At 38.9% G+C, this 19402-nt stretch overlaps 1 protein-coding gene across 1 annotated transcript; it reads right to left on the minus strand.

Moving 5' to 3' along the window:
* Window positions 1–565: 565 nt before the first annotated feature.
* On the minus strand, window positions 566–12503 carry LOC127454995 (retinitis pigmentosa 1-like 1 protein). Its single transcript, XM_051722512.1, has 4 exons — window positions 11862–12503; window positions 9224–9401; window positions 7328–8299; window positions 566–5890 (listed from the first exon to the last, which is right to left on the minus strand). Exons 1-4 carry the CDS (start codon window positions 12501–12503, stop codon window positions 1296–1298), a joined length of 6387 nt encoding a protein of 2128 aa, XP_051578472.1. The 3' UTR covers window positions 566–1295.
* Window positions 12504–19402: the final 6899 nt, after the last annotated feature.

Below are 19402 nucleotides of genomic sequence, written 5' to 3' on the forward strand. Positions count from 1 at the left end.
CAAAAAGCAGGCTAATATACCTGTCAATACACAATGTTGAATTACATTTACACACCATTAACTAATAGCTGTACTAGATTGATGACTGATGCAAGTTAAGCTCAATCCTCTCTCACCCAGCTAAAGACACTCCTGCAGCAAAGGCAAAGAGATTAGAATGACGCAAGAACTATTCAGGCTGCTGGACTCTTGTGCAATTATTTATGCCTAAGTGTATTTACCTGCACATATCAGAGAGTACGTCAAAGGATAACACCAAAGTAGTTTAACAATCACAGCAATATGCCCACTTGGTTACTTTTTCATTGCAAAATGAGGTGGATAGCTAGCTACCTGAATAAAAAATCGGTTTAATGTCACAGATATTTGTAGGTATCTCTGTCGCCCTTTGAGGCTTGTTAATATTAACGGAACTGCACACTTGCAAAGCGCTGGCCAAGCATAACAAACCAAAAACCCTACATATTAGCAAGCCTTAGCAAGCACCACTAAATATTTTATTGCTGTTTAGTTAGCCTGTTAGGAAAACAACAAATGACACTCATGAAGTTGAGCATTTATTAAACGTAACAATAAAATAGCAACATACAACAAACCTTGGTCCAGGATGCTTTAAGTACCATGCATGGCAAGATATTTTACTATGTAAATGTAAAATGCAGTATCAAGCACCACTTAGCAGCATCAGAACATTCTATGACTTAATAAATAAACATAGTTAAGTCATTAAAAACTTTTACAGAGTGTCTCATACAGTACCAAATCTGGATGAAACCTCATTACTACACATATCTGTATATTGTGTTTTTTAGAATGCACACTAAATTGACAGTATGCAACGTATGCATTGCCAACCTTGGTTGAGGTTTGGGTGAATAATGCGTGTAAATAATACTTATAAAATAACTGACAGCACCCTGAAAATACAATGTTTATCAGTAAAATGTACATTATTCTGTGGACTATGAAATTCATTATTTACAGTATTTCCAATTAGTTCAGTTCTTTTGCTTGGAAATCCACATACATTAGGTCTAAAATGTTGCATTTGTTGATAAAAGTTTGGTATTTGTGGTATCTTAGTGTGTGTCAATAAAATAATACCTACTGTATACAATAAACATATACAGAATTGTACAATATGCAGCTTTGAGATATCTTTCAAATGTTTTGTTCAATGGTAACTCTGAGATGTTAAAGTCAGACTGACCATTTCAAACATTGTCAAGAGTCCAGTCAAGAAACATATGAAATAAAAATAAAGTGCTTCGTATGCAGGATTATCAAAGAAGACATTAAAACTCTTCACCGTTCATCAAAATATCATTGTCCATTGGCTTCTTTTGTTTAATGGCCCTGTTCCTTATCTTAGGAGAGACTTCCCATTCAGGGAACCCATTGCCAATGTCCTTTTGGTTTCCTTGCCCAGTTAACTCACTATTGTCTTTGTACGGAGCTTGTTTAGTAATAACAACCATGTTGTCTCCGTGACTCTCAGTGCTCTCCATAAAACTGTGCAGATCTTTCAGTTTAGCTTGTGCTACGTGATTAGTGCAGTTCCCCATTGATCCTGGTTGAGATTCCATTGAGATTCTAGTGATCTGTTTTGTTATTGTGCACTCAAAGCCATCAACAATGGTTTTACCAGGTTTATCTTTCTCAGAGTCTGGTTTGTCTGGTTTAAAGTCCTCAACAAGATCTTCCTGTTTGTCTGTCTCATCTGGGTCTCCTCTGACCTCCTCTTTGGCATTTACATTTGAGGTCTTGATGTTTTTTTCAAGCTGGTCCTCATCCTCTTCAGTGTCTGATATCCTATCTTCCACGGTTTTGTCCTCTGCAGATCCAGTATAGTTCCCATTTGCATTCTTCTCACTAGTTGACTCCTTGTTTGGTGGTTCATTTTCATCAGATTTTTCACCTTCAGAAGTGTCATCTTTATCAGACTTAGATTCACCTTCATCTGCTGCAGGTTTGTCTTTCTCTGTTTTCTCTACATTAACTTCATCCCCAGTTTCAGTTTCTGCTTCCCCTTCCTCTGGAGCTTTTCCTTCCTCACCTGATTCCGTTTCCTCTCCAGTTTCTGTCATCTCACCATTTTCTGCAGTTTCCATGTTCTCCTCTTTGTCCTCGTCCTCGTCCTCAGCCGTATCACTGTTTTCTGCATTTCCAACTTCTTCAATGTCTCCCTCAGGACCATCTTTCTCCTCACACTCCTCCTCCATTGCATTTCCTTCTTTTTCAGCCTCTTCCTGAATCATTTCACCATGTTCTGCTTCTCCTAACTCTACTTCCTCTTCCTCTGCATTTTCTGCCTTTTCATCTATCTCCACTTCTTCTTTTTCCTTAACTTCTCCATCTCCATTCTCCTCTTCTTTGTCTCTCTCTCCTTCCATTTCTTCATCGTCATCCTCATCACTGGACTCTTTTTTGTCATTTGTTTCTTCATCTTTTGTCTCATGGTCTGCAGATGCATCTTCTTGGATATGTTCATTATCTTTGGCCTCTCTTTCAGCCTCTTCCTTAATGTCACCTTCTTTAGCCTCACTGATATGGCCTCTATTATCCTTCACTTCCTCTACATCTTCGTGAACAACTTCTAAGTTATTTTCTTCTTTATTACCTGTATTGGCAGTGCTTTGTTCTTCCATCTTCCACTCTGGTGATTTGGCTGGATCCTTTTTCATTTGAAGTATTTTCCGCAGATCGAATTCCTTCATGACCGGAGCCAAACTCAAAGCCTGAGCTCGCTGGACTACTCTGGATGCCATTTTCTTCTTCATGCATACATCACATGGGCAATACTCATCTCCAATACGTTGATTGCTATAATCCGTACCAGACGCAGTGTAATTTTCATCACTCCTTGACAGAGAGATGGATTTATTGCGCATAACCCGAAGACGTTTGCGTCTCTGTTCAGTCTGGACAGTGGATTCTCTTGAAAGAGCATTTTCTGGAGGCCTTGGTCCCTTACCAGCTCGACCTTGGATTTTTTGCAGTTCTCGGTGAATACTCGATTGAATCCGTTTGTGTACTTCATCTTTCAGTTCTCTGATCATCATATTGAGCATCTCGTTGTCATCTAAATCCCACCTAACTTTAAACTCTGCCATGGCATCTGCGTAATGCAACATGAACTGCTTTTCTAGCTTTTTTAATAAGCTCAAAACCCAAATGGGATCTGGGTCTTGTGAAACTCTTTTAATGAGCGAAGCTCTTTGAACAGATGGTGGCGTTCCTGAACTTGTATTTTCCGTAGATTTTATTGTGTAACTCTCGTTCCCAGAGCTCTTGTTAAAGGATGTCAGAGGAGTTTGATCCGATTCATTCTTATTCTCTGTGCTTTGAGAATCTTCCTTGGTGGCTGGAGTTAAAACAATATTTTCTTGGTTATCATCACCCATTTCTGTATTTTTTGGACTCCCTTGGACTCGCTCTGCAATGTCTGGAGTTATTGGATCTGAGAGGACATTCGATGGATCTAAACCTTCACATGAGGCAGTTGTAGGCTTTTCCTCATCTTCTTCCACCACAACTTCATCTTTGTCTGAAAGTGAGGCCTCCTGTTTGGCAATTGGTGGTATTTTGCCTTGTATTGTCTCTGATTTTTCTACTATACCGCTCATGCTACACTTAACAGATCCCGTGGAGCCACTGCAAACATCTACTCCAGATGAAGACCTTGGGTTAAATTCATTTTCTGCCGAAAGATGTTCTTTTATGTTCGGCTTATTCTCAGAGGGCTCTTGAAGCCATAGCGATTGTAAGATCATCATGACTTCATTGTATTTGGGATGTTTCTCCTTTTTAGGCTCTGAGTCAATTAATCGTAAGTTTACAAGGCAATCAAGTAGCCCCTGGGCTGATTGGCTTAATTTTCTGCCATACACAGGTGAGATCTCGGGTAGACTATTGCATCGGTCTAGTTTTGGACCCAGTAAAACCTTCATCACTTGAACAGAAGAATGGCACTGCTTTTGTAAACCCTCTTTTTTAGTCAATGTTTCAGGATTGGGATCCATTTTGCTTGTTTCAATTTGTAGTCTTTCTTCACACACCTGTTTCTCAACACAATTGACATGGTTCTCCTCCTGAATCTCCTCAGTTTGCTCCTCATGAGGTTCTTTAATCTCTATTATGTTTTCTGGTGGCTCACTTTTGTCCTGTTGAGAAGCGTCCTCGTCACCTGGAGTCTGAGTAATACTTTCAGTGAGTTCGACATCCATTTCATAAACAGGGCCATCAGTAGGAATGTTCCTGAGCCAGTCCTTCACAACTTCTGTAGGGGAAGAGTTTGGTAAGCATGATGGCATCAGTTCTGAACAGTGTTCCTCGTTGTTGCGCTCTGATGTTTCGCTGACTTTCCTGTGTTTGTTTTGGCTGCTTTTGTCACTTTTATTGTCATTAATCTTCTCAAACTTGTCAACATTTTTGCTGGAGGTAATTGACTTTGATTCTCTACTGACAGGTCTTACATTGTCAACAATCTCTCTTAACAAATCTGCAGCTGAAAGGGCCCGTGATAAAGTGCTATCACTCGACGAGCCAGTATTTATGACTGATGCTTTATTTTTGGTGTGAATTCGACAGTTCTGAGAAATATCAGACATCACCACTGAATTTGGCCTGGATGTGACTTTTTTCACAGATATCATGTCTGATTTGGATGTTTGAAGAGACTTAGCACTGCCAGCATCATTGGCTGCATCACATTTTATTTTAAGGCAGTTTATTTCCAAACATTGTGGAGAAGATTTAGATCTTCTATCATTCTTGGAGGTACTTTGGTCATTTTTGGACCTCACTGAATGTTTAGAGGTCTCTCCAGCATTTAAACAATCATTTACTGGTGTAGCTTTTCCAGAGGCTCTTTCTTTTTGGTCATGTTTTAAAGATGTTCCATACATTTTGTTGGATGCATTATGCATTTCAGTCATTTCTGCTTGGTTGGTGTCACTGCCAGCTTCACAAGCTCTCTCACTTCCTTTTGTTGCTGTATTTTTAGCACTTCCCTGTAAAACACTGGAGGGTGACTTACTGCATGAAGATGACACTGACAAAGCGGAGGGCACTCTGATATTGTTTTCATTTAACCCACTTCTTGACTTGCTCTTCTTAAGTTCTTCTGACACTACACTTTTATCTGAGACAAGTGAGAGGGCTTGGTCAGGAGTTTTGCAATTAATGTGATGAGACTTTTTGGATTTTGATTCTGAATTTGCAGAGTTCACAGATGCTACCTTCTTCGATCTGTCCTCAATCTCCACACCATTTTCAATCTCCAATTTATGTCCACAGTCCTCTCTGGTTGCTGACATGCCACTGGTTGATCGTTCATCAAAGTCATCACACTTTAGTTCTTCATCAAGTCCAAGAGAGACAGATGCTGTTGATGTTGGGCTTAGAGGCTCATCTAACTGGTTGCACAAAGACATTATGTTGTTTATATGTGATTTAGCTGACAGTTTTGACTTTCCTGACAATCTGCTTGCAACTCTCTCCACAGATTCATCTTTGACATCCTTGTTTTGGGTCTTAGGCTTTGAATCTTTCAAATTACTATTTGAGGAACTGTGACAACAACCTTTACTTGAGTTTTGGGATTGTGAGGATACTTTAGAGTTTACCATCAACTCGCTTGGAGCTCTGCTATTAGTCTCCTTAACTTCAGACATGTGGGTTGACCTCGGTCTGCTCGGAGATGGAGACCTCTTTGAACTAGGCAACGGAGAGGTCACAGTTAAGTCATTCTTTGTCATGTCTTTGCCATTCTCCTTTTCTGGGGTGTTTGAACCTGATTTGATAGATCTTTCAGAGCAGGCTTTAGACTTTCCTGAAACTTCAGAGATCTTAGACATTGCACTGGTTGCTCTCTTCGACTCCACAATTTCTTGAGTTGAACATTCATAAAGTTTTTCAGCGTTTGGTACTGAGGTAACTGTGGTTTGGGGAACGTTATGGCTTGATTTGTGAGATGAACAACACCCACTACAAGTGTTTGACTCTGCAATCAAAACTTTGTCATTGTTTGGCATGGATAAATGCTTTGATGATACATCTGACTCTACAGATGTTTTGGAGTAGATGGACAATGAACTGACTAACCTTTGTTTTGCATTTACCTCAGTTTCATTTTTATTTTGAACTTCAGAAGCGCTGGACTCTCGGGTGGTGTTTGTCTCGAAAAACTTGCAACAAGATTTGACAGATCTCTTTGTTTCTTTTGATGCATGGGATGAATGTTCAGAGGATGGGTTTGATTTATTGGATGTGGCACTAGCTGATCTCACTTCACCAGTGAACTCTTTGTCTTTTCCATAATGATTATCTGACGATCTGGGTGTTCTAGCTTGCTCTGAATGGGCAGGCTTTGATTTGTGGGATGTCCTCGATGCAGCTGTTATATTTGAAGTGTCAGATATTGGGCTGACTGCTCTTGTTTGGCTTTTTTTCTCAGTTTTAGACATACTTGATGCTGGTGTTGGTTCTCTCTCTGAAACAATGCAGTTTGGTTCTGACTTGGTTGACTTTGCAGAAGCAATTGATTTAACTGACATGGCACTTTTGTTTCGTTCTTTGTTTGCAATTTCTTCTTCATTATGTTCAGATTTTCCAATGGAAGACCTTTCATGAGCAGTGCAGTTTGATGTTTTTGAAGTAGCAGAGGCATTTGAAGTTTTAGACAGTGCAGTTTCAGAGCAATCCTGTGTAGCTTCCTCTTCTGATGAATTATTATTAAAAGGTTCATAAGCATTTGAAGTTATTTTTTCAGGTTTATTTGACAATACTGAACTAAGTTCCTCCTCAGCTGTAATTTCTTCTGTGTCCTCTGGATTTCTAGACAGTCTTTTACACTCACCACAATGGGAACATACACCAGACTTTCCAGATCTTCTAGACATACCTGAATTTCCTGAAATAGCACTTTGAGATCTATTAACATGCTCTTTTTCATCTTCACAAATCTCCAGAGCATCTGATGCATTGGACCCAGGGGTATTTTTTTGGCCTCTGGATTTACAAGTTGCTTGGCTTTGTCCAAATGGAAATGAATTTGGGGTTTTGGCTCCACAATGACATCCGTGAGATCTGGATGACACTTTTGAAGCTATAGATATTGTACTCTTTGCACCGTCTATATGATTCACTTGCCTGTCACCATTTACTGGTGCTGTGAAAGAGGTTTTATACTTTTTGAGCTTTAATGAGTGAACGGCACAGCTTGATCCTTTACTTGGAGGTCTGGGGGATAAATAAGATCTTGGTGAGGTCTGATGGCCACAACAATGAATACATTTGAATTGATCATCACACTCAAGATGGTCACTCTGAGACCAATGTGATGCTCTGGAGATGCTTGGAGGCAGGTCATCGTAATCATCATCTTGATCTTCCTTAAAAGACTCAAGCACTTTAGACGAGCTGCTGACAACAGAAATTGGCCGCTCTTCTGTGGTCTTAGTGACCACTTGGTGTGGCATTGGAGATTTTTCAGCATCAGGTTCCCTGATGTCCATATGAGAACATTTACTTTTAGCATGACTGCTCTTTGAGTTAACGGCAGAGGCTGATACTTCACTTTGACTGCAGCAATGACTTATTGTGCAGTATTCCACCCTGGTGTCTCCTTCCTCCATACTCTGCTCAAAGCACAAGGCCTTTTCCACCTCATGCTCAGTGCATTCCTCACTAGAGCGAGAAATTGTTTGCGTGCTATCCACAGATGACTTTTTATGTACAATTTTAAGAGATGATCCACTTGAACTTGCCGACTTGCAGGCCGCCTGGTCTTTGTGCATGGGGTTTTTCCAAATGTCGTACTCTTGGCAGTTGCAACAATTCTGACAATGCGACTCCTCAAGATGCTTCTGAAGTAGCTTTGACACAAAGGCTTCCTCAGTCTCAGATGGATAAATGGATTCTGGGTCTGAATATTCAGCTTTAGCTTGGAGATAATGTGGCTCGGCGTCTTTTACAGAGCCGTTATCGCTGAGGTTCGTAGATGACTTTTTGATCTCAGTGGACCACTGGAGAGTCTCGTCATTAAAGAGGCTAAAGCGAACTTTCATCTCGATGGAAAGGCTTCCATCTTTGTTTACTAGCACTCTCTTCTCAATGTCATCTTTCACTACGAGTTCTTTAACATAAGGACAGGTTTTGACACAACCAGACTGTCCTGGCGTCATGCATAATCCATTCTGATAAGACTTTTCTGAAGAAAGAGAGAATCTTGTTGATCTGTTACTAGAGTCTGATCGTGGATGGATGATGCTTTTCTTTGTCTTCAGGCCAAAGTTTACTGTAAAAACAAAATAACTAAATTAGTTGTGGGCTGGTTTTTTCACCAAAATAGAGCTGTTCAGTCATGATGTCAATTTGTACACCAACCCGGAAGGCTAATTAGATATATGAATAAAATAAGGTCTTTGGTGAACATTATTTCTGGAGACATCATGTCATAACATGTCAAATGTGAATTTTGAAATTGTGTGCTTTAAAAAGTACATTGCTAATAAGTTTCTACATAGGGACTACAAAGGTTGTCAGTATAATAACACATCATTCATCAAGCATGTGATTTATCTTGTAGAACAAAATGTGAAACTATCTTTAAGCAATGTTAACCCGAGACCTTATTTTAATCATAAATTGTAAAACAATATTCTAACAACCAATTAGAATTTCCTGAGGGAACCCAAGGCTTGAAAATGCTGTTTTTTGGGGGGATTTCTTTTTTCTGCGCTAGCACCTATACTACTCCAGCCACCTTGAGAGCTTGACAGAACAACACTGTAGATATTGTTGAACATTGTATGACAAATTGCTTGCTATGTTCCTCATTTGTAAGTCACTTTGGATAAAAGCGTCTGCTAAATGAGTAAATGTAAATATAAATGATTTAAAGCTATAAAATGAACAGCTTTTTTTTATAGTGACTCAAATTACTTCACTAAAAGATAATAACATCTTTTCACCATCAACATGCAAACGTTACTATAACAAACTAATTTGAAACATGCTCTTGTTTCACAAGTGTTGTTTATATAATGCTGATAATACATTAACTGCATTAAAGCTTGGCGTTGGATGCTTGTTTAGCCCTCAGTCTATTATTAGAGACATGTGGGTAGACAGAGCTAATCACTATAATGATTCACCGAGAACAAATACATGTAAACAGTTGTTAAATTGGACTGTGCAAACAATAAGTGAAAATATTTACCATTCTTTTTGCTCTCATAGCCTTCACTGTAGATGCTGGACTGAGATCTTGTGCCCATTCCTGGTAGCCTTTCGTCAGAGAGCTTCTTCACACTCTCTGTGAGCAAAGGCCTGAAGGGTTCTCGACCCACACACACCAAAACACTCGGGCACTGCATCAGACTCTGAATACTGTCGATCTATGAAGAGTAAAAAAATAATAAAATAAAATAAAATTTAAACTAAGAATTTATAGTAAGATATAATGAGTAAAATCCACTCAGAGATAAATACTTAATGGCTCTGTTCCAAAGCTTGTTAGCTGCCTTATAGTCTATATAGATAACTGATTTCTTAGGCAACATCCTAGTTGAGGTATTACTTCATAAATGGCTGATTTTAAATGATCTACATGTTCAGATGGTCAACACACGCATGGAACACTCGACTAATGTTAACAGCTGATTCTAATAGATTTAGTTATTAGCATGTTGCTAAGCTAACTCAAGCACAAAAATACATAACGCATACAAATATTGAATAAAATTTGTAATTAGATGGAACTATTTTCTTTCAGTAGTACCTTTTAATATCTTTCAGTCAAATCCACTCAGAGATAAATAATTACTGGCTCTGTTACAAAGCTTGTTAGCTGCCTCACTGTCTACATAGGCAACTGCCTTCTTAGGCAACATCCTAACTGAGGTAGAACTTAATAAATAGCTGATTAGAAATGCTCTACATGTTCACATGGTCAACACAAGTAACACTTAGGACACTCGACAAACGTTAACAGCTGATACCAATAGATTCAGGCATTAGCATGTTGCTAAGCTAACTCAATAAGCAGAAAAATTTATAGCACACACAAATATTTAAAACAATTTGTAATTTGATAGAATTATTTTCTTTCAGTACTTTTCATCATTTTTCAGTCTGCTAAAATGAGGTATTTTAAAAAGTAGCATAATTTTGCTGTTTATTGTCTGGAGTGTACTTGCGATGCCTAAAAATGCTGCCTTGATAGCAAGCTCACTACAGTTTTCAACCAATGCATACTTGCTTTGAATGTAAGGGAAATGTGAAAATCCCAGACCTAAAATGAATGGGTCAAATGAAAAGTTACAATTCCATTATAGCTGTAAAAGCCTAATATCTGCTGATTGCAGCTACGTTAGACTGGTGTTTACAGTCAATCCTCTACATACACAATTGGAACAAATTGTCTGGTAAAAATGTACAATAATGTTCCATTTGTTAACAATAGTAAATGCATTCAGTATCATCATTGTTCATTGTTAGTTCATAGTGCATTACTAATATTAACGTATACAACTTTTAATAAAAATACAAAATTATTAGTATGTTGAAATTAACATTAACCAAGATGAATAAATGCTGTAAAAGTATTGTTAATTTTTAGTTTGTGTTAACTAATGTGGTTAAATAATTTTTACAAATGGAACCTTATTATAAAGTGCTCCCAATTTTCTCAACATGATTCCCCTTACTGCTAAGTCAATTGTTTAATTTAATATTAGCAGCATATTCATTTATGTAAATATGTAATTAAACCAATTAAAAACAAAATATATTTATTTAATAGGGTATTTAACCCTCAGAAACCCAGCGTTGCAGATTTGCAACGTTTGTTTATTTAACCGGTCCTGCTCGACCTACTCCGAGCGGGATTTGAACTGGGGTCTCCGGCATGGGAGGCAGGCATGCCAAAGAGTAGGCTGAAGGCAACAGCCCCTAGCATCAGTTGCTAGTGTGCCTCTTGAGGCCAGGGGAGTGAGGTTTACACACTGCACAGTTACCTACCAGCTGGCAACCATTACATTTACAGCAATTAAACAATAGTTATTTTTTAAATTAAAAATGGTATAAAACTTCACACCTTGCTGAAGTCAAACAAATAGTCGAACAAATAGTCGCCTCAAAGCAAAATGTGCTCAAAATCAAGATCACCCCCCAACCCTTTCTAAAAATATAATCAAGGAGAAAAAAAATAAAATATATAATCAGTCTCTTTGCTTGGGTCTCTGAGGGTTAAAGATGCAGAAAGCGATTCCCTCATAACACTAAATGGATGTCTCGCTTTTGAGTTTAAATAGCCAGTCACCTTTTTGACAGAGTTTGTTTACTCTAGAATGTGCATTTGTGCAGCGTGCCAGCATGAATATATTTTTTTGCCTGAGTTAAGCAAAACAAGCTACATTTATCATACCATTGCTGTCAAATTTGATTCCTAATTTGAAATACGTTTTTGGAATATATCCTTAACCAAAAGCTTTGGAGATTTTGGTTTTTCCCCAAATAGATAGGAGCTACATACACTTGCATGACTCGAAATAGCTGCTTCTGGCATTACCAATATGGATGCCCGAGTGACCTGACTTGCCATAAAGGAATAGTTTAGGCAGAATATTAGTCTCAGTCACCATTCACATTCATTGCATCTTTTTTTCCATACAATGTAAGTGAATGGTGTCTGAGGCTTACATTCTGCCTAATGTGAACTTTGGCCATAGTAAAGAAAGTTATCTCACCAACATCAATTAGCCGTAGGCCTACAGTTATGTTCTGACCTGACCCTTGACTCCTGAAATAGTTGACACGGCTAATTAAAGAATGGCTGAAGAAATTAAATCCCTGACCTTATGTCCCTCCAGCGTGTAGAGCTTCTTGACATGACACTGCATGAGCTCGGAAATCTCCTCCATGAAGACACGAAGACTTCGAGCGGTTCTCCTACTCAGAATGATGGACCTTCTCACAGCAGGGTCATTGTTTTTCACTAGAACGATCTTCTTTGGGTGGCGATGGTAGTGCTGCTGTCGCGAGGGGGCTTCTTCAGGTCTGGAGGGCTTCCTGCGGGCGTTATGAGGATGGCTGTGGTGCTGCCAGACAGCTGGCCTCTTCCCTGCAGCTTCCATGTTGATTGGCTTCACGTAGCGGCGATCGGAGCACAGGTAACAGCCCCCGTCCACCAACTGCTCTAAATGTTTAATGCTGTGGATGCCCCTGGGGGTCGTGATTGTACGGACACCAAAAGGCAGAGAAACCTTTTGGGAAAGGTCATCCAGTAAGGCATCAAAGCATTTAAAGCTACGTTTGTGAATGGCCATCTTGATGCCTTTGAACTGGGCGTCACCGCTCTTGTAGAAGGTAATTTTCTTGGCTGGTGCGGCCGCAGTCACGCTGGAGGAGAATGAGGATGATGGAGGATGTGGGAAATGATGAAGTTCATCTTTAAACTGGGTATCGGCATAGAAGGAGCTTCTGGTCGCTCTCTGCATCTCTTCTCCTCGTCAATTTAATCTGTAGAGGAGAGTTTGGAAATGTGTATGATATCATCCTAAACACTATCACTCAGAATTAACACAGACTTAAAATGTAAATCCATGGGAAAGAAAAAGAAAATCTCAATAGACCTCAACAGTACTCATCCATCTTTTCAGCCATCTTGGTTCTGGAAGTATTTTTCCATTGGGATTTAATAAAATCCTTCTTAAAAGAGTCGTAAGCCATGAACCAAACCAACAAGTTCTGAGGTGAATCACAACATTGCAAACTTTGACTTGAAGCAAAAAATTATTTTTAAATCTGAAAAAAAGACTAAGGTACAAGACTGTGTACTCAACGTCTTTAATGAGGGAATGAACTGCAATCCAATAAAGCACTGCGAATGATGTAACAGAATTAAAAACATTGAAAAAAAAAAACAGTTGATTTAAAGTTGTTGATTATAAGTATACACTGCAATATATATATATATATATATATATATATATATATATATATATATATATATATATATATATATATATATATATATATATATAAGTTATTGTTAAAAATTAATTCCCCTATGGAGAAAATTAATGGGATGTTTACTTCCAGAACCAGACTGTTGCGCTCTATCCATTTCAAGGACTGTTCGTTGGTGACATCAAGTGACATCACTGTTCCGTGAACATTTCCTGCTTGTCGAAACAGAGAACATTTAGCATTCTAAAATGAATGGAAGAAATTGGAACACCCAACAGCAGCCAATGGTCAATGGGGGTCCAGGAACGGAGTGATGAGGGTCCAGTGCAAGTAAGATACATCGCTGGACCCACACCATCGGCACATGCTCCTCAAACCAATAACATTTGACTGCTTATATGAAATATGTTCTTTTATCGTAGTCTTGACCAACCGTTTTGGAGATTTCGATTTTCCCCATTCAAGTAGATAGGAGCTGCACTGTCATGACGCTTGCCCAAACGGCCCAAGAGTGTTCCAAAACGGCCGCCGAGTGGACTGACTAATCTTGAAATAGAGACTTTGTTGAAAGGATCCAGAAATACGTTTGGACCGTTCTAATTCACTTGTTTTTGTTTTCATTCTTGAAATGGTCTATACATCATTGAGATTAAATGGAGACTTTTGGATATTGAAATCATTATATTGATACTGATGGGAAAAAGCCATATACCCAACATTTATGTTGAGAATGTCTCCAAAACAAGTCACCCCTATACTATGGTGGTACCATGGTACAGTAATGGTATCAGATAGTAATACCATGGCACTGTATGATTATCATATTCATATACCGTGTCATTTATAATAGCACTCAAAGTACTTGGATACCATGGTATTACAATTAGTGTCCCAAAACACAGCTTTTTGTAAGTGCAGTCATAAGGTATTTACTTCAGCTACTGCGATACCAAACTGTTGTGCCAAAAGGCCTTTTTAATCATTTCAAACTTTTAAACTAACTACGCCCCAGTCCAGAAGTTAATCTGATGCTCTTTGGGGAACAGTTACAGTCTTTAAATTGCATTTCCTTCTGAGTCTTTAATAGACGCTTTAATCCAACGTTTGAAGAGGTTAAAGAACATCATCTTTCAGCAAAATCCATGAACTAATTGTGGCGAATGACAGTTTCATTAGCAACAGTTAAATCTTTTAAAGTTGTTACATTATTATTTCTAAATAAATAAAACAAAATATTGTATATTTCTATTTTGACATATTCCGCTTGAAATTATATTTAGGGATAATTGACGAATACATGACTCCGAAGACCTGCCAAAAACCACCTTAAAGACAACAGTATAAGCATTACATATTATCTTAGTAGCCCAACTCAATATAAAATGTAGTAGACATACATAAAATATAGAAAATATACTCACATTTACAGAATACATGATCCTATCTGATGCTAAAAACAGTTTTAATCAAATACAAAAATATTAATAGTCTATCAAAAGCAATGTTCCAGGTAGCATCCAAGCACAAAACTGGCACTAAGGAAATAAGAGAGTTCACACGCCCTCCCACAAATGGTCTGGCCACTAATCAGATCCTTTGGCTACTAAGGATAGATCGCAAAGCTTCTTTAATCATCTTGAGATTTCACTGAACTCTAGAGGAGCGTCAGACACATGACAGCGAGACCAGGGTTGCATAAACAGAGATGAGCAGAACAAAGTTACGAGACGTCTGCTTTTTGATGCCTAATGGTTGTCTGTACTTGTGTAACTTTTACAAACATGTCATTAAAAAAATTAGTGTACCATATATACACAATAAAAAGAAACTTCACTCCATTTCTCTCTCACTTACAGGAATAATTAGTCCAAAAATTTGAATTCTGTTATTATTTACTAACCAACATTAGGGGTGGGTAAAAATATTGATTGTCCGATTGCATCACAATCTTGATATCGATTCTTAAATACCAAGATCATCTTTTACTCTATGCGCAACTCTCCACTACAGTGAGAGGAAATCGCTCGCATTAGCAACCAAATTTCGTGCTATGCGAATAAAATGCATATTGGCAACTGATTGGTATATGTTTCGATTTCACCCACCAATAATTGTTTAGTATAGTGGTGGAGTATTCAGCAGCTAGATCCTTTCACATCATGTTGACAGTAAAAGCTGCTCCGTGTAATGTGTGTGTCCAACGACGAGATCCACGCGACCCATTAGTCAATGAATAATTTCTCTTTTAATACACTTTCTGTTCTCTACAGTCAGTTGTTGATCAAAAACAAAAAAGAAACATTTGATTCTAATCATGTGTTGGACAGATGAGATAAAGGAATTCATCAACATGTGCTCACTTTCAAATGCTGTTTACAGAAATGCTGTCTTTCTTAAGGAGACAGTACAGGTTTTTAACATGCGTTCAACAAATCAATGTAAATACCTGTAAATAGTACAAATTATATTATTAAACAATAAACATGTAACAAAAATAATATATGCAATATATTATCATTTTTATTGATTTAATACATTGATTTGTTTATTTTTAAAAGCTAAAATGTGACCAAAATGATGAAAAACTAATAAAATATAATTAGTCAAATTAATATTTTCTAAATGTACCAGGTTAGAAGGTCTCCTGTATAATTAACAGCATTAACTGGGAGAAAATGTATTTCATTTGTAAGCAAAATGGACATTATAACTGAAATATACCCATATGAACGAAATCGGAATTGAATCGAATCAAGAGCTTGTGAATCGGAATCGAATCGAATCTGGAAATCTGAATCAATGCCCAGCCCTTACCAACAGTCATTCAACATAGATGGTGAAACCATAAGATATTGTACCACTTGGCTTGTATGAAAAGATTCAACTTTTTTTCCATCGGGACCAACCAATCAACATACAGAGTTTTAAATCAATACAATACAGGAATAACATTTTAGCTAGCTCTCTATCCAACACTCATTTTTTAAGAAAGGAAATGTCTATGAATAAATTTGGTTACTCTTTCCATATTTAATTATGCAATACAAAAGACAGATAATAATAATAAAATAATACGCTTCCCTCCTATGATTCCAAAAACTGATGTTTTCTTTCTTCCGTGGTACACAAAAGTGATGTGCCTATTAAAATCATGGTTAGGTTTAGGGTATAAGGTCAAACTTAAGAAAAATCATCATAACAACGCTCATTGGATTGTTTATTTTTCTCTATGGTAGTAAAAGTATGTTTTCTTATTTCTTACGATTTTGCCATCTCGTACTATTATTACGACTTGTCACGAGACCAGGTTGTGTTGTTTTTTTCCAAACCGGAATGACTTTCTATCTTCCATGGAATACAAAAGAAGATGTTTAGCAGAATGTTAGCCTCTTTAATTGCATTTTTTTTTCCATACAGTGATAGTGAATGGTGACTGAAACTAACATTCGTCTAACTGAACAAAAAAAGTCACATGGGTTTGAACACGAGCGTAAATAATTTTATTTTTAGCTGAACTATCTCTGTTTCTCACATGAAACAAACAGGGCATTGCTGTAAATGTTATATATTTTGTCATTCGCCAGATTAAAAGCTGCAAGTCTTATCGCTTAAAAAAGTAAAAACACACCTCTCCTCAACAAGCTGAATGATTTAAGACATAATTTATGTCTGTAGCACAAATTTTGCTAAATGAGTTATGCGACAAAGTTAAATACTCATTAAAAAACAAAGACGTCAAGTTTTCCATATAGTGTTAAAGGATGTGAGCGACTTATACACACTCTAGTATTGCCAAAGCACTGGCTTACTGTAATCTCAAGCAAAGACAGCACATCCTCTGTAGTCTTAAGTGACCCACTATTACCTGCACACTAAAGGAACATACACTCTCCCTGTTTTATTTTAAGTGCTGTGTAGTTCTAGTTAACTCAAACAGTTTCTAATATTTTTGTTTCTATAGCTCAGTTGCTAGCACATGGGTCATGGGTTGATTCCTAGGGAATGCATAAGCTATTTCATAAATGTTTTGTGACGAGGAGGAGGGTGTGGCCGTGCCGTGGGGGCGCACTGCCGGCGCTGAGTCTCGTAATCAGCGGGAAAGAGAGATAAAGGGGAGCCAGAAACGTCAGTTTGAGAGAGAGAGACACACGTGGCTACTGTGTGTGTGTTTATGTTTGTTTTATGTTGTTTTAAGTTAAGTTACGTCATTAAAGTTATGTTGACTGTTCTGCCGGTTCCCGCCTCCTCTTTGGCCATCCTTTACCCATTACATTGGTGCTGAAACCCAGGAGGGAGGGAGGGATGCACTGTCGTGGAGTCCTCACCGCTGCCGTCCACCAGGGGAGGAGCCGCGGCCATCCGCCGTGGGACAGAGTTGTCACTGCCGGCCGACGGGAGTCAGAGGAACTGTTGCCATCCACCAGGAAGTGGAGGAGCCGTTCCGTCTGCCAGGGGTCGGAGGACACTCTGCCGTCTGCCCAGGGAGGAGTAGCTGTTGTCCGCCAGAGGGTGAAGGAGTGGCTGAGGACCAGGCAATGGCGTGTGACAAGGAGGAGGGCGTGGCTGGGCTGTGAGGTTGCACGGCCGGTGCTGAGTCTCATAATCAGTGGGAGAGAGAGATAAAGGGGAGCCAGAGACGCCAGTTCGAGAGAGACACATGCGCCACTGCGTGTGTGTGTGTGTGTTTATGTTTGTTTTATGTTGTTTTAAGTTCAGTTATGTCATTAATGTTATGTTGACTGTTCTGCCGGTTCCCGCCTCCTCCTTGGCCATCCTTTACCCGTTACATTGGTGCCGAAACCCAGGAGGGAGGGAGGGATGCGCTGTTGTGGAGTCCTCACCGCTGCCGTCCACCAGGGGAGGAGCCGCGGCCATCCGCCTGGGGACAGAGTTGTCGCTGCCAGCCGCCGGGAGTCGGAAGAACTGCTGCCATCCGGCAGGAAGGGGAGGAGCCATTCCATCTGCCAGGGGTCGGAGGACACTCTGCCGTCTGCCCGGGGAGGAGTGGCTGTCGTCCGCCAGAGGGCGAAGGAGTGGCTGAGGACCAGGTGATGGCGTGTCCGGGGACCGGCGAGCAAGTTTTTCTCTCTCTCTTCTCTCTCTCTCTGTGTCAACTCCCGCTTGTCCTCTCCCACTCCCTCCCAGGTTCCCAGGAGGCAGGGTGGACCATCGGCTGGTGGAATGGCAGGAAGGGCAGCATCTCCCCTCCAGAGATGGGGGAAGTAGGCCAGTCCGGATTGCACTCCGGACTGAATCAGGCGGGGGAGGAGTGTGACAAGGAGGAGGGCGTGGCCAGGCAGTGAGGGTGCACGGCCGGTGCTGAGTCTCATAATCAGCGGGAGAGAGAGATAAAAGGGAGCCGGAGATGCCAGTTCGAGAGAGACACACGCGACCACTGTGTGTGTGTGTGTGTGTGTGTGTTTATGTTTGTCTTATGTTGTCTTAAGTTCAGTTACGTCATTAAAGTTATGTTGACTGTTCTGCCAGTTTCCGCCTCCTCCTTGCCCATCCTTTACCCATTACACGCCTGTTTTGTAATACAGAACAACAGCATACAAGACTGAGCGGATACTGTTCTCATAGTGTCTCAGATTTACTTCTTCATTTTTGTTTAAATTAGAGACATTTAATCACTAAACGACTCTCAGAGGTGATACATACTGTATGACACTAATTACAAAACTCGCTGAGGTTCAGTTACCTGCTGAAATGTGCAGTTAGTATGTGAGGACTTGGCAGTCCATTGGGAAAAACCATATTCTGTATTGTCAGAATACTGACACTGAAGCAGAAACATTTATAACTCATGAGACTCATGTTGTGAAGAGGGAGGTGAGTCAACGTTGCTAGGTCTTAACTACAAAAATGCATCATGTTATACTTTTCAAGATAATAAATCTAAACTTACTGTAATTAGCAAAGAACTAAAAATGGTCTAAAGTTATTTCCATAATTGCTGCATGTATTGGAGTAGTTGACTTTTACTTTTGTATATTAACAACCTATGGTGTGACACACTCCATCTAAAACTACACTGAAAAAAACTAACTATTTTGTGGTGAAGTAAATATAGCAGAAAATATTAGGTACTTTATGCACTGAATAAGTTAGATTTAGCATGAACTTGAAAATATTAAGTAAATTCTTCATTCAAACATGTAAAAATAAAATGCTCTAGCTTAAGTAAATATTATTTATGATAATTTGTTATTTTTATAATGTGTCATCATGTATTAATCCTAAAGTGGAAAATTTTGTCATATGTATTTGCTAATTTCATGATTAAACATATGTTTGAAAGGAAAATTCAAAATGTGACTTTCTAATAAGATGTTTACTTAAATTTTAATAAGTTCATTAAAGTATCATGTATATCATATTTGTAAGTAAAAGTTACTGAATTTACCAAAATTAAGTTACATTTACT

Source organism: Myxocyprinus asiaticus, chromosome 17 (assembly GCF_019703515.2).
Source record: "Myxocyprinus asiaticus isolate MX2 ecotype Aquarium Trade chromosome 17, UBuf_Myxa_2, whole genome shotgun sequence".
Lineage (NCBI taxonomy): Eukaryota > Metazoa > Chordata > Actinopteri > Cypriniformes > Catostomidae > Myxocyprinus > Myxocyprinus asiaticus.

Excerpts from the sequence above, each read along its gene's own strand:
- LOC127454995 (XM_051722512.1), bottom strand. The coding sequence starts at position 12,503 with ATGCAGAGAGCGACCAGAAGCTCCTTCTATGCCGATACCCAGTTTAAA. Across the intron at positions 9,402-11,861 it reads ACACGCTGGAGGGACATAAG|ATCGACAGTATTCAGAGTCT; the intron begins GTCAGGGATTTA and ends TACTCTTCATAG. Across the intron at positions 5,891-7,327 it reads AGCATCACATTGGTCTCAGA|AAATTGTGGAGTCGAAGAGA; the intron begins GTGACCATCTTG and ends GTTCAACTCAAG.